This window comes from Carassius auratus, chromosome 48 (assembly GCF_003368295.1).
Source record: "Carassius auratus strain Wakin chromosome 48, ASM336829v1, whole genome shotgun sequence".
In the NCBI taxonomy this organism is placed as follows: domain Eukaryota; kingdom Metazoa; phylum Chordata; class Actinopteri; order Cypriniformes; family Cyprinidae; genus Carassius; species Carassius auratus.
In genome coordinates, this window is record NC_039290.1 from 3,784,251 (window position 1) to 3,806,246 (window position 21,996).

General features: G+C 37.2%; 2 protein-coding genes across 2 annotated transcripts; both read left to right on the top strand.

The window, feature by feature from the left end:
* Positions 1-99: 99 nt before the first annotated feature.
* On the top strand, positions 100-4,145 carry LOC113065551 (protein FAM3A-like). The gene is made up of 10 exons (XM_026236883.1): positions 100-362; positions 777-827; positions 917-1,024; positions 2,077-2,100; positions 2,192-2,315; positions 2,661-2,719; positions 2,805-2,855; positions 2,958-3,042; positions 3,191-3,317; positions 3,554-4,145. The coding sequence occupies exons 2-10, from the start codon at positions 815-817 to the stop codon at positions 3,650-3,652; spliced, it is 690 nt and encodes a 229-aa protein (XP_026092668.1). The 5' UTR covers positions 100-362; positions 777-814; the 3' UTR covers positions 3,653-4,145.
* Positions 4,146-5,474: 1,329 nt separating this feature from the next.
* Positions 5,475-19,618, top strand: LOC113065552 (serine/threonine-protein kinase WNK3-like). Its single transcript, XM_026236884.1, has 3 exons — positions 5,475-5,886; positions 14,564-15,626; positions 19,460-19,618. The coding sequence occupies exons 2-3, from the start codon at positions 14,928-14,930 to the stop codon at positions 19,481-19,483; spliced, it is 723 nt and encodes a 240-aa protein (XP_026092669.1). The 5' UTR covers positions 5,475-5,886; positions 14,564-14,927; the 3' UTR covers positions 19,484-19,618.
* The last annotated feature ends 2,378 nt before the right edge of the window (positions 19,619-21,996 follow it).

The window sequence follows — 21,996 nt, forward strand, 5'->3', positions numbered from 1 at the left end:
AATCATGTGTAATTTGCATATAAACAAAATAAACATTTGGAGCATAAGAGATGACATTTGCATACTGGGTGAGCACAAGAATCACTTGCTCATAATATGCACCTAGTCCAGAGCGGAAGGGTGTCACTGGGATTGGAAACAGATGCACGCTTCTGGAGGACGCCGAACAAAGATATTTCTTTATTACAGCGTTTTATGTTCGTTGTATTTGTTGCCGACTAATTTAGCCGACACTTATTAACTATTACACTATTTAAAATGAACTTGCTGCGTTGAACGCAATTAGATGAATGGTGATAGAGTCAGACCACGAGATAATCTGTTTGACAAACCTTGCTGCACAGGCTCACTGCAGGTTTCAGGTTAGACCTATTTCTATTTTAAAATACATGTGTGTAACGTGTGTTCCAATTCCATGACTGTGACCTGATTTCCAAAAAGTTTGCTTGTTTAAAATAAGCAGACTGTAACTTAGTATGAAGCTGCTGTCTAGGTGTCAGTTCCAGGGAGGTTTGCTTCCCAGCTGACTTAACAGCTCTAAAGTCATAGAGGCTAAGTCCTGCCAGTTATGTAAAATAAAATCGTAAACAGAAATAGGCATCAAGCTTGCTTAAAAGTATGTTTAAAACTTTGGTTGAGCTACATTTGCTACTCAACCTAGTTTTTTTGGAATGTCCCTCCTGGGTTTCATTTAGAAACTTATGCTCTGTTCATGATTAATTTGATCATAAATGTTGTTGCTTTACGAACTTAATGTTCTCATTTATTTCAAACAGAATCTTATTTGCTGACCAGATTTTGACATCTCTCTGGCATGAGGTTTACAGGTCTGTGCATTTCCATGCTTCTCAGGTATTAATGACGTTTCTTTTTACATTGGCATTCAGATGGTATTTCCTTCCTCTGTTTTCTCCAGTGGCACTGCGTGCTATTGTTTTGGTTCTTCTGCTGGGCTTTACCTGGCTTCTAGCGAATTCTATGCTAGGAAGGGATGGGAACTCCTTTATGCGGCTGCTATTTAGTGGTAAGAATGTTACATGGATGTATTGGTGGTCGACTGCTGTTGTAGTATCATTCAGATTCTTTATATTTTCCATTTTCATTTTAATTCTAGTTAAAGTTTTAGTATTTCAGTTGTTGTTTATACATAGAGAGGGAGAGGAGCTTAATAATATCTTTATTAAACGATTTTTTTCCCCTCTTAAAATACAATATTTTTTTCCAAAAACAGACAATTACACCACCTAAAAACATTTCTAATACATTCAAAATCATGTCATTTTCTCCAGTTTTACAAAGAACTCCTCCCACTGACCAAATTTCAGAAAACATTACAATATCATTGACCAATTTATAATATTTATACTTAATTCTAGCAGTTGTCGTCCCTTTTATTACCATCTCAGCATTTATTGGACCCATATCCGACATTATTTTATTTTTTTAGTTTTCCATATACAGACATCCAAGCTGACCCCAACACAAAATTCATTAAATATTATTTCCTCCTTTACTGAATTTTTTTTTATTTCGGACCACTTGTCTGAATGTTTCTCCAAGCTTTGTAAAGTATGATGTTAAATTTACAAGGTCCCTTCAACCTAAAACAATCAATAAATAAATGAATCGTTTCTTCAATCCCACAAACTATGCACTCTTTCCAATAGAAATAGACAATAGACAAGTCCATAAATCCCCCCCTCACTGTGACACCTCTCCCATTTCAAACCATAAATAAGGTATGCTAGAGAGATTGTAATAATATTTTACAAAATTACTGTTGTTATTGTATTTTTGATCAGATAAATTCAGCCTTGCACTTTAAAAATAAAACCTTTTAAAAATCATAATTATTTCAATCTTTTGACCGATAGTTTGTATGCAGAGTTTAATGAAAGTAAATGACACACACATAATAATTGCTACAGTAAAATATATATTACATTCAGTCAAATAGAAAAAAATGCAGAATATTGACAATGGTGATTATAATTGGACGACCACTAGGTTATAAAATACAATCTAATATCAATCTCAATGGCTTGATGGTCATTCACAATGTTTTATCATTCATAGGTGGACAAGAAGAGCCCACTCCAGGTAAAATGACTTTGCATTAGAAACATGCATTTTTCCACGAGAAACATTCAAGCAATCTATTCATTCAATGAAATGACCTGCTGTTTTGCAGAACCACGACCACGCAAGTACAAGTGTGGCCTGTCAGCATCGTGTCCCCCCAAACATCTCGCGTTCCGGCTGATCTCCGGTGCTGCCAATGTCATCGGCCCCAAAATCTGTCTGGAGGATAAAATGCAAGTCGCCCCAACCTTATCGCTGTTGCTCTGGTCTCTTTAATGAGCTTGCATGATCACCACTGCACACTAAGCTTTGCATGCAATATCCCTCCCTATTTCTTGTTCTGTCTCTGCTGGTATTCATCATATGGTCTTTGTTTTTCTCATGGCCATCACTACCAGACTCCTAATCTTACTGGGCAGCGTGATGCAAGTAGGCAATGGTTTCTCTTTCCATGCCTATCTTTTGTTCATATTCCATTTACTCATCCTCCCTTAACTTCCACCATAGAATTAAGAGTCTTTCTAATAAAAAAAATAGTTTTGAGATGCTTATTGACTTCTGTTTGTTTGGTCTGACAGTGTTGTCAGCAGTGCTAAAAACAATGTTGGCAGAGGACTCAATATTGCCTTAGTAAATGGTAAATCTCTCATTCGTTTGTACTGATATATTTTTGCATGGGATGAATATGCATTAATGATGTCAACTCAATTTCCGTTTCTCAGGGGTTAATGGAGATGTTTTGGAAATAAAAGCATTTGATATGTGGGCAGGAGGTGAGATGACCTTTGGGGTGATGTATCACTTTGGTTAGGCCGCTGTTTTCTCATGAAAGTGGACCATCAGATCTTAAAACTAGTGTTCCCTCTCTGTCACAGACATTTCAGAGCTGCTGAAGTTTCTTCGGCCTCTCCATGAAGGAACCCTAGTATTTGTTGTTTCTTTTGATGACCCAGCCACGAAGTAAGAGTATATTTATTTCTGCACTCTACTTTTAAACCCAGATTAATGTTCTGTGATTTAATAATTGCTTCTAAATCTAGAGCAATATTAGGGGCTCTTTTTCTCCATTGTTTTTATTGTATTTAGTTATTGTTAAACCCATTCCCAGGTTAAATGATGAGGCTCGACGGCTGTTTATGGAGCTGGGGAGCACAGCAGCAAAGGAACTGAGCTTCAGGGATAGCTGGGTGTTTGTTGGAGCCAAAGGAATAGACAATAAGAGCCCATTTGAACAGGTATTTCACCTACATGACCTTCATGAAATACGCCAAAATGATGCATTTAAACCCCAATCAAATTAATTTGGTAAAAAAAAGAAAAAAAGAAAACAACTTTAAACTTGGCACTGCGTACTGATGTGATTTTGCTCTTGTATAATAAATACTTTTTAATATTACTCATTAGCAAGTCGCTTTGGATTAAAACGTTTTGCTAAATGTTTCAGCTCAAGACTCTTTTCTCTTTCTTTCAGCGAATGAAGAACAGTAAAAGTAGTAATAAATATGAAGGCTGGCCTGAGTCTCTGGAGATGGATGGCTGCATTCCTCTGCGTGCTCCTTTAGAAACTTGAGGCCTCATGGGGGCTATGAACTGTAGAAACACTTCAGACGCAAGGATCATGGTGCACTATGTATGATTACAATTCAGCTGCCTAAAAAGTTTACTCGTTGGATGATTCGAAATGGATTTTCCTTCCAGAGCCATCTGCTTCAAGATGAAGAAGAAAACTGAAATTAAATTATAAGTTTAGGTCGTGTGGTCTGGTGGAATTAGAATTGTTGTGATTGACAAAAGAAGGACTTTTTTTATAGAGAAAAATAATTCTTTTTTTCTACAATATTTAAATGGTATGTTTAGAAAGGTTCTATATAAAGTGTTAAGTTCATACTGTATAAAATCTGTGCCTAATGGTTGCTCTGAAGGATGCCATTTATATCTGTTTACTCTCAAAGACAGAATATTAAATACACATTAAAGAATGTCCTGAGAGAGTCCATTAACAATTGTCACGTATTTCTAATCCATGCTTGTAATAAAATCAGTGTCATGACACACGATCTCAATTAGGTTGCATCACTCTTGTTCAAGGTGTAGTTTTTGTTCTTTGTAAAATGATGAACTGATGAAATGCAAGGTATAGACAACCCTTGATAGAAATCAACCAAACATCGAGGTTATTCTTGTAGTTTTATTTAGGACAGCCTTTTCTGGGAGGATTACGTTTATCTCGTCTCATAGTAAATTCTCACAGATGTGTATCCCTTTGTTTTTGACCAGCATATGTGTTGGCCATGGGAAATGTGCTATTTTTGCAGCCACCGAAACGCAGTGTGGTTTTGGCGAATGATGTAGTTTGTTCCAAAGGAATTGACTTGGTCACGTGCACACAGTAACGCTATTTACAGAAGCTCGTGATCACGTGTGTTGTCAGCGAATTAAAATCACCAAAACAAGCACCATGGACAGCGGCATTACTGTTCTTATACACTAGAGGGCAGCAGAGAAAGAAGCATTTGAAATGCAACCTATAATGGCAGTTTGTATACGATTATAAATTATCTTAAACTTTTATTAATTTAATTTAAGTTTTATAAACAATATGATTTCTTAAAACTAACTATTTTTTATGTTGTACTTTTTTGTTGATAACTACAGTAGGCTTAGTATCTATTAAATTAGTCAGTATTATTTACATTATCATTTACAAGACACTTTCTCAATAGTCTATTCAATTGTTATTGGTTGTAAATTGCAAAGTATGTCATAATTGTATGGGGATCTGTGAATCACATATTAACACGTCAGACTTTGTACCTATTCAAGACTCACAAGTACTTTTGTTAGTTTTATTTAGATATATCTATATTTCTGTCAAAAAAATCCCCATGAAATAGTGAAACAAATAGTTGGTATCGAAAATAACTTCTAATATTTGGAGATATCCTTAAGTAGCAACAAAACAGGTGGAGATATCCTTGTTTAACATGAGTACATCTCAGACAGTAATGTATTCATTGTACCATAATCCTGCTTTATTGTCATATTGAAATATTGCGCTGAGTAGCTGGCTAATTAGTTAGAATACGAACACAAATAAAAAGAAAACATTTGATGCTTTAGTTAGTCTACATAATGTCTATACATAATCCCGCATATTACATTAAATACGTATTTTCATAATTAAGGCTACATGAATTGCCAAGTGATATTGTAGGATCGGGCTATGAATAGAAAAACCGAAACACATTATTTATCCTAATAACTAACAACCCTATTAAAATGTAAATCAATCATATTGGAATGCTTAAATCTCATTGTTTAATTAGATATTTACTGGGCAATGCGCGACCTCGCGTCGTCAGACAGAAGGCGGCGGCGCGCATAGTTGGAGCACGCGTCTCTTTCTTTAATCGAAAAAGGAGAAACGATTTGTGCTCGACTGAGCGCCGCAGCGACGGACGTTGCTCTGTAAATTATGTCAAATACACATATGTGAATACGCTGACGTTACATTCACCGGCGGAAAGGTGTGCTGACAATCTCGCGCAAAGGAAGAGCAATGTTTTTTAACAGATGATGTGTCCAGGCGGATTTGCAGGATTTTACGACGCCGCTCAAACAAGAAAACCAAGCGCTCGTCTAAGAAAAGGAGTAACGTTAAACACCGGCAACCTTACACGACAAATTACGCGTTTATCCAACGAGATGCTGACGAACTGTTGAGTCTTTGACATAAATTGGAGCAAGCGAGACCTTTCGACAAGCTGTTTCTGTTTCAGTAACGACAGAGGATGCCGCACACCGGTGAGGACCCTTTGACTGTTCTGCTAAATAATCATTAGCTCTTGATATTTAGATGACCTGTCTTTATAGATATAAATTGTTAAATAAAACACACCTTTAGGTTGCTGTATATGTCTTTCAGACATACAGGAATCCCAGGCAAACATAGCTTAGATGCTAACACAACACGGTGGTGCTGAAATAGATGTTGGCAATGGACGAGACAAGCAAAATTACAACCAATATATGATCTTTGCTTAGTCTTCTTTTTACTTCTGATCCCGAGCAGGTTTCTGCTATTGATATGGTCTTTTATATTCTTCATCCGTCTTGCTAACCGAATCAATGTAAATGAAGACTGAATATGCAGCTCAGACGGGCGTTTGCTCCCTTATCTGTCTGTATTTTGTCATAAGCTGCAGTTGACGGATTTTCTTATGCATATTATCAATTTATCGACTGGTGGTGCTTCAGTTTGAGAGTTGCAGCCTCATTAGCACACGTTTGTGTATTTTTGTGGCTGCCGTGTCTTCTGTTGCTATGTTTTTTAACTCAAGGCATTGGACACTTTTGGTCGGTGAAGTGGCTAGTAGATGGTGCTTGTAGTAGTTGCCTTTACCTGTCTTTCTTTGGTGCTTTGTTTAACTCGTATGTTGTCGGAGATGTAACCTGGGTCAGTGACTAGTCTAATAAGGATGTCTGAGATGATGAATCGGAAAATTTTAGTTTAAAGTGGCAGGTTCTTTGAAAAATGGTTAATGTCAGTTTCTACAAATGTTTTGATTTGTGGACACTCGACAAAAAAATGTCGAGTGGTTTAATCAAAAAATGAATTGGTCAAAACATGGTACGTGGACCTAGAATAAATGTGACCATTATTATTTTCAGAATATTTAAAAAATATATCTAAATAGTTTTTTATACAAATCATGAATTTAATCAACTATCTAGTGGGTTTACCTAGTTTTATTACATTTTACTAAATTTGAACCAATCTGATTTGCCCTGCATTTTTTTTAAGTCAAAGTATGTGATATGTGATAAAAAAATTTAAAAAAAAAACATAAATGACTTTGAAAGTCAGTCATCAGGGTCTAAAGCGATACTCTGTTTTATGGATCTCTTTTGACATGACATCACCGTTATGCCACATAAGCATTTTTGAATGTTTATATTGAAAGAGGTGTTATCCCGTTTTTTTTTTTTCTCGCTCTCTCTGTTTTAATGCATTTTAAAATGTTATTTATTCCGGGGATAGCGAAGCTGAATTTTTAGCAGCCATCAGGCCTATTCCAGTCTTCAGTGTCACATGATCCTTCAGAAACCATCCTGTTATGTTGATTTGCTGCTCAAGAAACCTTCTTCTTACTTTTTCAGGATTCTTTGACTAAAACTTCAAAAGAACAACATTTGCAAGTAGAAAACTTCTGTAACATTAGAAATATCTTTGTCGCTTTTTATAAATTGAACATGTCCCTTGGATAAGTTTTTTGACCCCAAACTCGTGAACATTAGTGTGTGCAACTTTGTGTATCTGTGCGATCTATGCTGATGGGGAGTGAGCAGTGATTAATGTACAAGTGTAGTTTAAAATCCCTTAGCTTCAGTGATAATCTGACCCATATTGTATGAAAGAATAAATCAAGAGAAGTTTACTTTTGACATAAATCTCAAAAACACAATAGTAAGCCACTTATTATGTATAATCCATTGTTCATCATGGCAAGCTTTAATTAGCCTGGTCCCACCTAGAATATATCAAAAACTGAACAAAGAGAAAGTAGTAATAGGCAGTATCTAGTCTCTTTTCTGGTTCACTGTGTACCCTACCCTCTGTGACCATAGTGACACTCACTTTCACATGCTTGACCTAGATTGCACCGAAGTGTGTATGTTTTTCTTGGCTGTTACTTATTGGGATGAGGAGGTCAAACTTTATACCTTCGACTCCAGCTGTCACTTCGCTGTAATCAACACCTTGAAATATTGCAAGCACCCAGGTTTCATTTAGTAACTCTTACAGTCTTGATGATGTTCTTGGTCAGAGCTTATTTTTACTTTAAAAAGAGTGCTTTGTGTGTTGAGTTAGGTTTAGAAAGACTTTGAATTTACAGCCGTTGTTATTGTGAATCATAACACACCCCCCTTTCCTAGAAATTTCTATTCAGTAGACTGTGGTTGAGGAATGCATATAGATTTGATTGGTTAAAAAGAAATCAATTGTGACAGCAAATTATCCAGTCTACTTACATCAGTGCCTAAAGCAAGTGCAAAGACTCACAATCTCAAATTATACATTTGATTATTTTTTTTTGCCTTTAGAATCAGAATGAAATGACATAGAACGGATGATCGTAGAGACACCTTTCTTGTGCTGTGAAATGACCTTTTCATCTCAGGATGAACTGTCACTTAACTCTGTTGCAAACTGTACAATTATGTAGATACCTCAGTAATCCAAGACACACCACTTGTTTTAGGATCCAGTTTAAAATGACTTTGTTGCTATTTGCACATCCTGATGCTTTAAAACAAAAACAGTGTGCTAAAGAAAAGTCAGATAATTTACTCACCAATGACCTTCATGAATATCTTTCTTCTGAAAAACACAAAAGAAAGTGTTTTGAAGAATGTTTCAACTGTGTTTGTCCATACAATGCAAGTCAGGGGGGTTAAAATAATGGAGCTCTTTGACTCCTTTTTTTTTTATAGATTTAAAAAATAAAAATAATAAGCTAGGCATTTATTTTATTTTATTGTGGTCAACTTGAAGACATGAAAGTGTGAAAATGAATTTTCATTTTTGGGTACACTGTCTCTTTAAGACTGTGGTTATCAACCTTTTTGACTTCAAGTCTCCCCCTAATTTGATATTTACCTCTGGTACTTTTAATAAAAACAAATAAACACTAAATATGATAGCAGTTTAAGGTTGGACATATACTTTTTAGCAATAAGTTAACATTGTTAATGTAATTAAATAGAACTAATTGTAAGTCTAAATGGCATGACACATCAAGACATCTCCTAACATTGTGCTGTCATTGAGCGTCAGTCAGAGTTTTTTGCAGTGTGTTCCACACCTTTGTTAATAGTTGGAACCCTGTTTTGGCCAATTCATTATGTTTAATCTGTTTCAGCCTGTTGGTAAAACACATCACTTTGATTTTCTATGCATTCATTTCATGAAGACACACACATGCTTTTATAGTTTTGTTGTCTTACCTGAGGATTCCAGTAGGAGTATATTTTCATACCGACACGGCTCTCTGGTCCGAAGAAAGTGATCAACATGATTCATATTCAAAATTGCAAGCTAGCACTGTTTTGTTTATGGTTTGTATATCCACACTCCGAGTTTTGTTTTCTCTTTTTGAATGGTGAATGTAGACTACTGCCATCTGCTGAAATAGATAGAAATTTACTTTATCTCGCGAAACTGCCGAACACACGTAGTAGTTGGCTTTTAGCTGTGTTTATACAACTTTTTAGCCCAGGCAACAACACAGTCAGATTTCGGGAGGATTAGTTGTTGGTTGTAGGTCTGGGATGTCACAGCCTTCATTTTCCAATCAGCCATCATTTTTCAGGTCTGAGATGTCACAGCCTTTATTCAAGGAAGGAAGTTCCCAAGGAAGTTCACTGAGGCCCCCTAGTGGGCCCCAGCTCCCTGGTTGAGAACAACTGCTTTAAGATTGAAGTTGGAATTTGGTGTCTGAGCATTAACTAAAAAGCTCTCTATTTACTTTGCACAATTTACAATTGAAACAAACAACGTCTGACACTTTTATTTATTATCTTTTCTTGTTTTATTACTTTGGATGATCTCATCATACTCTGCTCCACACGTCTTCCCCTCCCACATGGCCAAACTTCAGTTGGTTTTGTTGTGGTGGAATTTTGTCTATTGTCTATTGTGTGTGTGTGTGCGCGCGCAACCCCCTCCTCCTATATCTTCCTCTCTTGTTCTCATTCACACACATTTTTCCCACCCATTTCAACACAAACCCCTCTCCTTATCTGTCTCCCCCTTGACTGGCTGTCTAAAACCTTGATGTCCTCTCTCCCTACTCACAATCCTTTCCTGAACAGCCCCCCCCCCTCCATTTTATCCACCCTTTTTCATCTAGATTCATCATAGCTCAACCCCCAAAACCCTTCTGTCTGTCCCCTCGCTAAACACACACATACACACACAGATTCCCTGGCTCCCTCTTTGTCTGCCTCGGTAAATCAGCAGAGCCTGCTCAGTTCCAGGGGATTAATGTGTGTATGCCGGTGAAGAGAGCAATGAAAAAACTGGGAGAGGCAGAGAGGACTCGATTTTTGTGTAGCGCCTGTTGTGTTTGGAGTTTCAGAGCTCTGTGGGAGCGGACAACATAGTGAGTGTGTGAGACAGAGAAATTGCTTTAACAACACAGTGCACTGATTAGCTGTGCCGTTGTTGAAGAAGAGCTGGGTATGGCATAGGAAAGTGATATCAGATGCTTTTAAGAAGATCCTGTCTACTGTGAGCTGCAGTTGATGCACTTTAAAAGCCTTTAAAAACCCACCTAGAGAAAGTCTTTACACATTTCAAAGAGGATTAAACCACAGACACTGATATTCAAATTAGCGATACATCTGGGTTAGGTTGAACACCGTGTGGCATGATTAATCCCACATGCTCCACTGACAGATGAGAATGTAGAATAACAGAGCTGATGTAGCAAACTAAACATCGTCAGAGGTGACTGGGCTTGTCATATTCAGGTTTTCCCAAAGCATTGTATGCTAGATTACATAGGCAAGTTAAGGCTACTCTGATGCATCTCTGCTTCCAAATTTGTTTGTATATGTGAAATGCTGCATAAAAGTCATGCTAAAATATGCAGCTGTGACCCGCCTCAGCTCCTAGTGACAGCAGCAGCTCTGGTTGTGCTTTGGGTTTGTGTGAATGAAGTGCAGAATCATGAGAAATCATGAAATTCTTTACAGTCTTGTTACTGAAATATACTGATTATATACTAACCTTAAAGTTTGGGGTCATGTATATTTCCAAGAAAAATCTCTCTTATTGATCACTGATGTATTAAATTGATCAAAAGTGACAATAAAGATTTATAATGTTGCAAATGGTTTATTTTACATGAATACTGTTATTCTAAAGATTATATTTATCAAAACTGCAAAAGTGTGTCATGGTTTCCACAAAATATTCAACCGACAAAGCAATTCAACACATTTTCTGAAGGATCGTGTGACACTGAAGAATAGAGTTTTTTTCAAACTAAATAATTCTGTTTATCCTTCGAGTGGCATTACTGCCATGTGGTTTGTGCTCAACTTTTAAAATATTGGATAGTGCAACTTAATACATATTGACACATTTTCCCCTATAAAATGCTTGACAGTCCATATCAGTGTTCCCATTTTTTAAATATATATATATATATATATATTTGGCCTATTTTTTTATATATAAATTAGAAACAATTGACTTGTCAGTTGACTCTTAAGGTGAAGTCATTGTAGAATTTCGCTCTTGTCTGTCACACGGCACAATTTGAAAGTCAAACCTCTTAATAAATACAAATGTGTTCCGACTGTGCTAATGTGCTTAACCATATTAAACTCTCTTAAACAAGACTGACAACCATATTCTGCTGATGTGGGAATGATCTAAATCCTGTGTGTCAGAAGTGAGTTTGGGAATGTGAGCGAGTGTGTGAGTGATGTGCCTGACGTTCTGTATTCAGTCTATATGGTTTTCACGGGAACTCCTAGCCCTGAGGGCACAGGCAAACAAACTTGTTTAAAACAGCACTTCCTCCTCTCATGGGTTGTTGATGTCGTTGCTTCATGCCCTTTTATATCTCAACAGTCAGCTCTCTCATTAATTTACATTTTATTGCAATGTAGTAGCCCAATTCTAGACTACTGCGACTCCCTTTCTTGTCAATCAAGTGAATCCTCAGAACCATTGCATGTGAGAAATGAAATCTAAAGCCTTTCATTTGTTACCCAGCATGCTATTCATGTCATTATCTTTGAAAGAATGGAGGGATTGTGAAGTTTAGGAGGAGTGGTTGATGTCAGCTAGTACAACTAGTCTAATGTGAATGTAGCCTGCTTTTGCCCCTCATTTTATGTTTGCATTTTTGTGTGTGGGGTGTGAGATCTAATCTTTCAATTTGCATTTTAGTTTTATCTGCAGATGGTTTTTAGATGAACCAGAGCTGCCAGCTAAACTTGCATTTCAAGATATTTTCCTCAGGAAATCTATAAGTAAATAAAAAAAGCAAAACATAAAGAGACCTATCAGTGATGTTTCTTGCAAAAACAAAATTGAACTACTTGAACTACTGCACAACAGAAACATAATGCTATTTCACTTTACTTCAGTTACAACAGGAAAGAATGGCTAACCTGTTTTCTCGGTTTTAATATCGGTGAGATTCAGAGGAGCATCTTTTTCCACCTCTGATTCAGTCATGTTATTATTAGCTTGTTGTTAGCAAACTAACCTGATGGATGTGGCCTGCCAGAAGACCGATGGGCATGACAAGAGGAGAGTTGAAGATAATGATGTCATTAGAGAGAAAAAGAGAGCGATTGTGTTTGTGATAGGAGGGACAAGTAGGTTTTATGGGTCAAAGGGAGCATTGAATCTTGTGAGAGGCCGTGTCAGGTGTTGAGGTATCTGAATAGACCCGGAGAACACAACTAGAAAAACAATGGAGATTCACTGTAAACATGAGAAGCTGTAATGCTCCCCCATCTGGGGGCAATACTGCTGGCTACAATTAATAATCTTTTTTTACTTCATATGATCCCTTAGTGATTATCTGTTGTGGTCACACATGTTCATTCCTGTAACTACTCTACCTTTGAATTATTTAACTCTAAAGGGCCTTAATGCCATCATTCATTATTAATCAATCACAATCTGCTGTTCCTTAAGTTGTTTAATGGCTAATATTTATTGGCAATTTTTTGATTTGCAATGCACTAGGTACCCGTCCTGCTTCTGGATGGCTTAATTACTGGATTAATCAGTTACTCTCCCCTGTGTTTGAAGGCGCTTGGCTTGTTTAGAATATACTGTAGATGGGCTTACTAATCCCCTTAATGGATTTATTAATTCTCACAAGTTATTCTAAGTGTTCTCGGCAATATGCACATTTGACAAGTTTTTAGTGACAGTTTGTGAACAGGCACAGATTTTTTCTCTCCTCAGGAGAAAAATGCAGGTCCAGTGCTATAGACTTCAACAGTAGCTGAAAGTCCTACCCACTTTCAATGATCCACAATCCTGATCATATTGTTGTGTCCATAAAAATAGCGAGGAAAGAAAGAAAAGCAGAACTGATAATCAGCACTAATAATAAGAAACGTTTATTGAGCACCAAATCTGCATATTGGAATGCTTTATGAAAGATCATTACATTTACATTTATTCATTTAGCAGACGCTTTTATCCAAAGCGACTTACAGATGAAGACAGTGGAAGCAATCAAAAAAACAACAAAAAGAGCAATGATATATATCGATCATATGACACCATACACTGAAGTAATGGCTGCTGAAAATTAGGGATGCGCCGAACATTATTTTTCATGGCCGATAAAGATTTTTTTTACAAGCAAACTGGCTGATTCCAATAACGAATATTTTTTTTTTTCTTTTTTTTTTCTTTCTTTAAGCAACTAACAAGAATGAAGGAAAGTGTGCATAAACAAGATGTTTATTTTGTATTTAATAGCCCAAACTGGCTTTGGGCTATTTAAAACAATAACTATAACCATCTGAAATTAACAGCAGTAACTGCACAGTAAGTAGGCTACATTCAATACAAACATAGATGGTTCAGACATCAGCATTTAGCTTTTGTTTTTGAATTGGGTTGAAACCACATATAATTTTTAAATAGATTTTTAAATCAAATTAAGTTGATGTAAATTTAAGGCAAAATAAAAATAATCATCCTATACAGAATTGACGTTTACTTCTAGCTTTTCAAATATGTATGCAATTCTACTTTACAAAAAAAAAAATTCAGTTTTGTCACAGTTTAGTCCATTTCGTTTCTCATCCAACACATGGTGTTGTGCTGAACAACCCTTCACTGTCTCAGCTTTTGAGCAGGCCGCAGACAGGTACAGTACGCTCACGCAACTTCAGTGAGCAGGAAAGGGACTCTTATTTTGCACAGTCGACTGTTTGATTCCTGCTATCTGTGCCTCAGACATGTAGCTCTGCACTTCCAGTGCTAAACGGCTGCCCGTGTCCTGCGCACAGATTTCGAAATACTTCCACACAAATGACATGATAGTGAATGATTACAATGTAGTCTGTGCACGCGGGTGCACTTCCAGAAAAATCGGCCAAAAAAAAGACCAAAAACCGTCTGATTGCCGATCACGTATTTTAAGCAAAAACCGCCTGGCTCCGATTTATGGCCGGTCAACCGGTGCATCCCTAATGAAAATTTAGCTTTGCTATTTTAAAATATAGATTAATAACAGAAAACTGCTGTACTCAATTGTAATGATATTTATAACATTACTATATTTTTCATTTAGTATAAAAAATTAAAGTTACTTCAAATTGTATATGATTTATAATGATAAATTTGACCCTATTTTTTTTATTATAAATGAATACTCTTATTTAAACCTGATACTCATTAATGATACCCTGTGCTTTTCTCCTATAGGATACACCTGACCCCCTCCCCCCCCCCCTTTCACTGAAGGCCATTTACCTGTCATCAGCCAAAAGACACTCGAGGTAGGAAATGGAGATAAGGAAAGTACACAGCAAAAACTGAATTAACCTACACAGTTATATTAACAAAACAAGCTCCCTCTGATACTCCTGTGAACTCGAGGGAACTTGGAAGATAAGAGCCACAGAAGAGAGAGTAATTCTTGTTGCTGACAGCTGGCAACACTGGAAGGACCGCTGAGGAACTTCATAAGAGGGTGAGAGGTTGATCACAGAGTGAGAGAGACGGGGACTGACACAGAGCCAGAGTGCAGGAGGAGGAGGAGGCGGAGGAGCGGGAAAGGACAATCGCCATGGCGACGGACCCGGGAGAGCCCACTGCCACAGAGGAATCCTCCGGAGAGAAACCTGATGGAAAGAGGGAGGAGGAGAGTGACCAGGGGAACAGGGCTGCCCATGAGAGAGAAAGGATTCACAGCACTCCATCTGACTTCCCCTCCTCACAGACCCAGGAAAGGAGAGCTTGGGGCGCAGGAGGAGGAGGTGGTGGAGTGGAGGATGGTAAAGAAACAGAGGTGCCGGCCAAACCTCTGACCTTCTTCATGCCCTCTTCCCCAGCTGCCCACGAACCATGTCGGAAACGGGAGAACAAGCGTTTTTTCCGGAAGAGCGTGGAGATATGCGAACAGGACGATGAGGTGGAAGAAACCATCAGCGCCCCTCATAGTGCCCCTCACCTCGAGTTTTGTGCCTCCGACTCTGTTTTTACCAGCGGAGCCCAGCAGTTACCCGCCAGTGCCTCGGCTGCCTTGAGTGAGGATGGCACTCATGGCACGCAGGATCCTGATAAGACCGGCCTTACGACGTCCGCTCTGAAGGGGAAGGAGAGAGATAGAGAACAGGAAGAAGAGGCCGAGATGAAGGCCGTCGCCACTTCACCCAGTGGCCGCTTTTTAAAATTTGACATCGAGCTTGGCAGGGGAGCATTCAAAACCGTTTACAAAGGCCTGGACACAGAAACCTGGGTGGAAGTTGCCTGGTGTGAATTGCAGGTGAGACTTCTTTTCTAGGGCTTGGCAATATATCTAAAGATATGATCATGCACATCTAGTCAGTAAATCGCCGTCACCTGTTTTCAAATGGAGCGGCATTTAATAGACAGAGCTGTAGATCACTGACAAGCTACGCAATATCGCGTTTATAATCGCCTTTGATGAATACGAATATGAACGTGATCTACGGCTCTGTATATTAAATGCAGCTCCAATTATAAACAGGTGATGTCAATTTAGCGGTAATCACAGAACCTAATTTACTGACTAGATGTGCATGATCATATTCTTAGATATATCACCCAGCCCTATTCTTTACCCACAAATTAGCTACGATTACGGTATAAATACAACTAATGCACTTGAGTAGCAAAGGTTTTGACATTTCATTGCTATAAGGTGGGCCAATAGTGGAGATTAGTGTTGGTCGCCTTTCCTGCCCAGGAATTCGAGTTGTATCATGTTTTTCAGTCTAAGTGCTTTAGCTCTGCAGGTCTGAATTAAGATGCTGTTACTCAGGAGTTTTCCGAGCTTGTTGGTGAAATCTTAGCCTCTTGTGTTTCTCTTCAGGCTGTTACAGTTGAGTGCAGTGAGAACAGTAGAAAAAAAAGAGTTTCAAAGTCAGCTCAATAGCTTTATAGATTACACAGAGACTATCCGTGGGAGAGGAGGGTCAAGCCTACTCACGGCGCAGTGAACTGGACAAACAACAAGACTCAAAGAGGCTCTCTTGTTGTGAAATGGAATCTTTTTGCCTTTGCCACTATGCTGAACCTATTGTTTCCCACTGTGCATTGTATTTTCCAGGAAAAGTTGTCACTAAATAATTGGTTTTGCGACAGGAACCCGACTGTTGTAAACATGCAGTATGTTGATGTCGGCTGTGGCACTGCATTGACCACATATCACAACAAGACTGTATAACATACAATAGCTTAGCCGGTATCCCATCAAAAATATTTTGGTGCAACGTGTCCTTTTAAATCCTCTCATGAAGCAAAGTCTTTCAGCTCATGCAAAGCAGCCAGCTGAGAGGAAAGCCTGTTGCATTTCACTGCTAAAGTGGCAATCAGTACAATAATTAACAAGTAAGGTCCATTTAAGGAGATTAATGCCAGTTATGTAAGAGGCTTAGAGAATCATATTATTGATTAAAAGGTTGAAGTGGCATGTAAATCATGAGTCTGATCAAGAGAGATTATTCAGAGAATAATCATTTATATGGTTCCACCTTATTCAAAATTCTCAGTGGATGTAGGCTATTATTACTAATTCATGCTCAGTACCTCTTCAATGTGCCAAAAGAAGTACTTTTCTACATATTTTCATTACAAAACAGTAATTTTTAGTTTTATTTTTAATAAATAAGTGGCCTTTTGGGGGTCACCAGGTCCCATTTTGAAAACCCATGAACTGATCATTTTATACAGCTAAATTGGCCATAGCTCAGACAAACCATACAATTTATAATCCTAAAAAACATGATTAAATCCAGCTGTCCAGCAATACTCTGTGGTTATTGTTGTTTTCAGGCCAGTTATATTGACCTACATCATTGTCTTTTTGTTCATCATGGATAGACTGTGATTCGTTCTTCATAATAGCACATTTGTTGCCAGTAGCAGGCTGGAGGCAGAACAAAAACAGAGAATGACAACACGCCAGTGTACTTTTATGGTGATTTTACTAATATGTGCACAAACAGTGCTGGGCTAATAGAGGTGAATTAGATTTAATCCTGCTGGATTTAAAAATGGAAGAAAGATATTGAAAAATGTTATTAACACTCTAAACAAACAACAAGCAAAAGGTAATGCAGTGGAATACAGATCTGTGGTACTCTGACAGTAAAAGAGGAACAATGACAGAAGCAGGGGCGTAGCCATCTTTTCAGAAGTGAGGGGGACAGAAATTATATATATATATATACATATATACAAACACACATTACAATATAATATAAAACATTACAGAACATTTCTGTAATCTATAGCCTACCAGTCAACAGTTTTTGAACAGTAAGATTTTTAATGTTTTTAAAGAAGTCTCTTCTGTTCACCAAGCCTGCATTTATTTGATCCAAAGTACAGTAAAAGTTTTTACTATTTAAAAGAACTATTTTCTATTTTGAAAATATTTTTAAATGTAATTTATTCCTGTGATCTAAGGTGAATGTTCAGCATCATTACTCCAGTCTTCAGTTAAATGAAATCATTCTTATAGGCTGATTATCAATATTTAAAACATGAGTACATTTTTTCAGCATTCTTTGATGAATAGAAGGATCCAAAGATCAGCATTTATGTGAAATAAAAAGCCTTTGCAACATTATATAGTATATCATTCAAAAATATAGATTTTTTGGAAAAGAAATTATAGATATGAATACTTTTATTTAGCAAGCTTTAAAATCTCAATAAATAACATTTTGAAATATATTCAAATAGAAAACAGTTATTTTAAATAGTATAGTAAAAATATTTCAGTTTACTTCAGTTTAATTCAGTTTTGCTGTACTTTGCAACTTTAATTGTTCTCTAATTTCTAGCTTTTTGCTTAGAAATCTATAACTGCTTGACAATAACAAATAATAACAACTTTTTTAAATATACTACAAATACTTATTTATCACATAATAAGGCAGAATAGTCTCTATACTGTAATAAATCTATGTCAGTTACCACTGTTTTGTTGATATACTGTATTTATCACCTGCTGGAGATTACTTGAAAAAACACATATTGTCCCCATCGTATATTAATGTCTTCGTTTTTTCCAAAAAGTTTCTGTTCCTCTGTCAAAACAACTGTTTTCATATAGCGATAGCTGGACGCTGTTGCCCATATTAGGAGTTTCCTGATATGACTTTTCTGCGCGAGAGTGCGCTCCGGCTTCGAGGATTAATGAAACACACACTGCAGGAGTTTTTAGCGCTTCTGGGTCCGAATAAAATATCAGGTCATGCGCAGACTATCCTGTCTCTTTGAGTTTAAATCTATATTTATTTACACCAGCTCTTGAAAACATCTATGCGAACACATTTGACTGAAAAAGTGCGGGGGACGAATTTCCATGATATTAAAAGTGGGGGGGGGGACGTCCCCCGCGTACCCCGCGTAATCTACGCCCCTGGACAGAAGGCAAAACACTGACTGAATGAGCAATCTGATATTTGTTCTCAGTTTTCTCTTTATCATGTGTGGTTTGTTTTGTTGCTTTGTGTTGAAAGGTTGGGAGTCATGTGTTTGGAGCTAATCCCACACACACGCAGGGGCCAAATAACTAAACAGTTACACCACTTTAGTTTACAGTATTTCAGCATGTGTTTGCTTATCTCGTATAATGCTAAACAGTGCTGACAGCATGTGCATATAAACACAGTTCATTATTTTGAACCACCCAGCTAGGGCTGAATGATTATGACAAAAATCATAATTGTTAATTGTGATTATTAACAAGCTGAAAACACTAACTGAAAAACTGTTATTGCTTTTCTATGGTATTAAACCTCATATATCAACTGCACATTGGATTGGTTTCTTCTTTAAATAAATAAAAATATGCATGGTATTATAATGTTATACTAAAATCAAATAAAAAAAAAAACGGAAAAACCTTTAAGATAACCTGTAGAAAGTGAAAAACATGCATGCAGAAAAACATACTTTGGGTGGACTTTGATTAATTAATGTGCAGCCCCACACCCAACCTTCCTCAACGTTGTTCTCCTTATGTCAGCAGGTGGGCCAGCTGGGTCCTTGTAATGAAATTAACATGAAAGACAATGGCCTACGCACAGATACAGTGATTGTAATATTCACTTTAATCCTTAGGGTATGAACCGTGTGATCTCTTGACTGAGTTAGAGCAGACAAATCCATGGTTTAGGACAGCTTCTCACAAGCCTTCGGGACCCCATAAGTCCATGCCGCTGCTTGGAGAGAAACGTGATACAGAACTAAGCCTTCCTTCTCCCAAGCTAGAGTCGTGATGTGAGCCATTTGACACAATGTGGTTATTGGCCTTTCCTAAAAACTTGGATAAGAGACGGTCTGGAACAGAATGAGACGCTGTGGTTTGCTAAGAAACTCTATGCCAGATGATGAATGTTTGTTAAGAGACTGTATGTGAGATGATGATGCTGTTTTCTTGGTTGCAATGAGTACAAATATTTAGTGATTTTTTTTTTTTTTTTTTTTTTTTCAGGTGCTCATTGCCATCCAAAGTTAAATGTCACGTTTTTCCAGTAGTACATTGTTTTCATGTTTACAGTGTCAGTGTGTTTCTCTTTGAGTCCATTGTGCAGTTCATTTCTTATGTACTTTGTTCAAATGCTAAGTGCTTGGTGTTCACTTTAGTTCCTCATTAACATAATTCCAAGCATTTTTGTATACTGCAGGGTACTGTGAGGAACCAGTTTGCCTATGACGTGTTTTATGCTGATTTAAATTTGTGCAAGGAAGAATTATACCAGCTACAAGTGTGTCATTCACATTTACTTATTTATTGCTGTTTAATGCGATAACTGTCAATTTAAAACCTATTTTTGTTTTGTTAATATGGAAAACTTGAGCTTTTAATTTAAAAAAATATTTTGCTTTAATTATTAGAAAAACTACATAACATATATTCTTAAAATAAATTTGCAATTTAATAAATTAGTCATTCTACCCTGTGCAATATTTATTTACAAATATTTGCTCATAGGATATCATACATTATATCATATTTCTAAGTGGCATAATCAGAATTATTTGTATGACAATTAATCATAAGCCAAACAATTGCATAATAGTGACTGCCGCATTGTCAAAAAAATTCAGGTAAGAAATGTGTACAAGAAAATTAAAAGTGCTGAAGCAGTGTAAGAGGGACTGGGTGATACATGAGCCAAATAGAAGATTAACATGGCATCAATCCCAGAGAGAAGCTGAGTGGCTAATGCTAACCACACACACACACACACACAACAAGCTGATCTAATGCACTTACAAGGAATCATAAGAACACGAGGCTCTGTTATTCCATTGAACTTTCATTTGAGTAGAATTTCACACATTTTTCTAAGCTTCAATTATAATTACAGATGACTCTTAAGATGAAAAAAATTCAAGCAATATCACATGAGAAACAGTGTTGTTATTCTGAATATCAGGGGCCTTGTGGCTCAGGGAGCCTTGCAGATATTCAGTACAACAGCAGGATTACCTCTCACTGCTCGGAGCTTTCTGTTATTGCTTTGGGTTTTCCATTTCTCACTCTCCACTGAGAGAAATCCGACTCTTAGCAATCCTGGAGTGAAAAAAAAAAACATGCATCTTTGTCTTTCATAAAACCAGTTCCTCGCTGCAGGCAAAATCACACAAATCCACTTTAATTACAGTTAACCGTACAAAACAGATGATTTGCAGTTATCTCTCCTGTAATGAGCAAAATTACTTCCTGGGTATTCATTCATACTATTAATTCTCACGAAACAATCCTTAATAGCCTACGTAATAATCAGAATTATATGTGTTGGATCACACAACATGACTCTGTCGGAATTGGTTTCGACATTTTTATAGATTTTTCAACTCAAGAATGCCATCAAAACATCCTTTTCTTTCCCACTCATGATTACGGTGCGTCACGTTTAGAAGAACTATAAAAACAATGCTGCTGAGCAATGACTGAGACAGTCATAAGAAATGTTCCCTCATCACGTGTCTGCAAGGAAGAAATAATATGCCACACACAGGACAGATGCAAAAATTTAATTCAAAGTAATTGCAGTGCTTGGGCAAACCACTATAGGTGTTGGTATGTCTTGCTGTAGAACCAGTGATGTTTACAGGTTCCATAGAAAGAGAAAAAATGTGCACCAAATACTTTAATGGTTACACATATCCTGTTCATGTCAGCTGAGGTGAGGTCTGAATTGCTGTCCTTATTCTAACATGAATTTTACTAGTTTAGAAGAACATCTCTCGACGCACGTTAATTAATAATAAAGGACAGCGTAGGTTATTTCAGAACAGTGCTATTCTTCATGACCTCACTGAGTCCAGACAGATTTGTACTGGGTGCCAGTGAAAGCAGCAGTGATGGTTAAAAGGCATGTTGTTCTGTCATTTCGGTAACAATTTTGTTCTCTATATGGCCTGGATCCAGATAAAAGAGGTCAAGTGCATAACCCTGTAATGTGAATTTGGCTATTTATTTGCAACTAAATAAGCCATGCAGAGCTGGCTAGACCAATATCCTTCCACAGTCTCCAGGCTGAAGATGTTTCTGTCTGGCCAGCATGTCCTTAAATGACACCTTACCTTTAAAAGTATTAGAAGCATGAGCTAAAAATTGTAAGCCTATATCATCAGTGAAGAGAAAG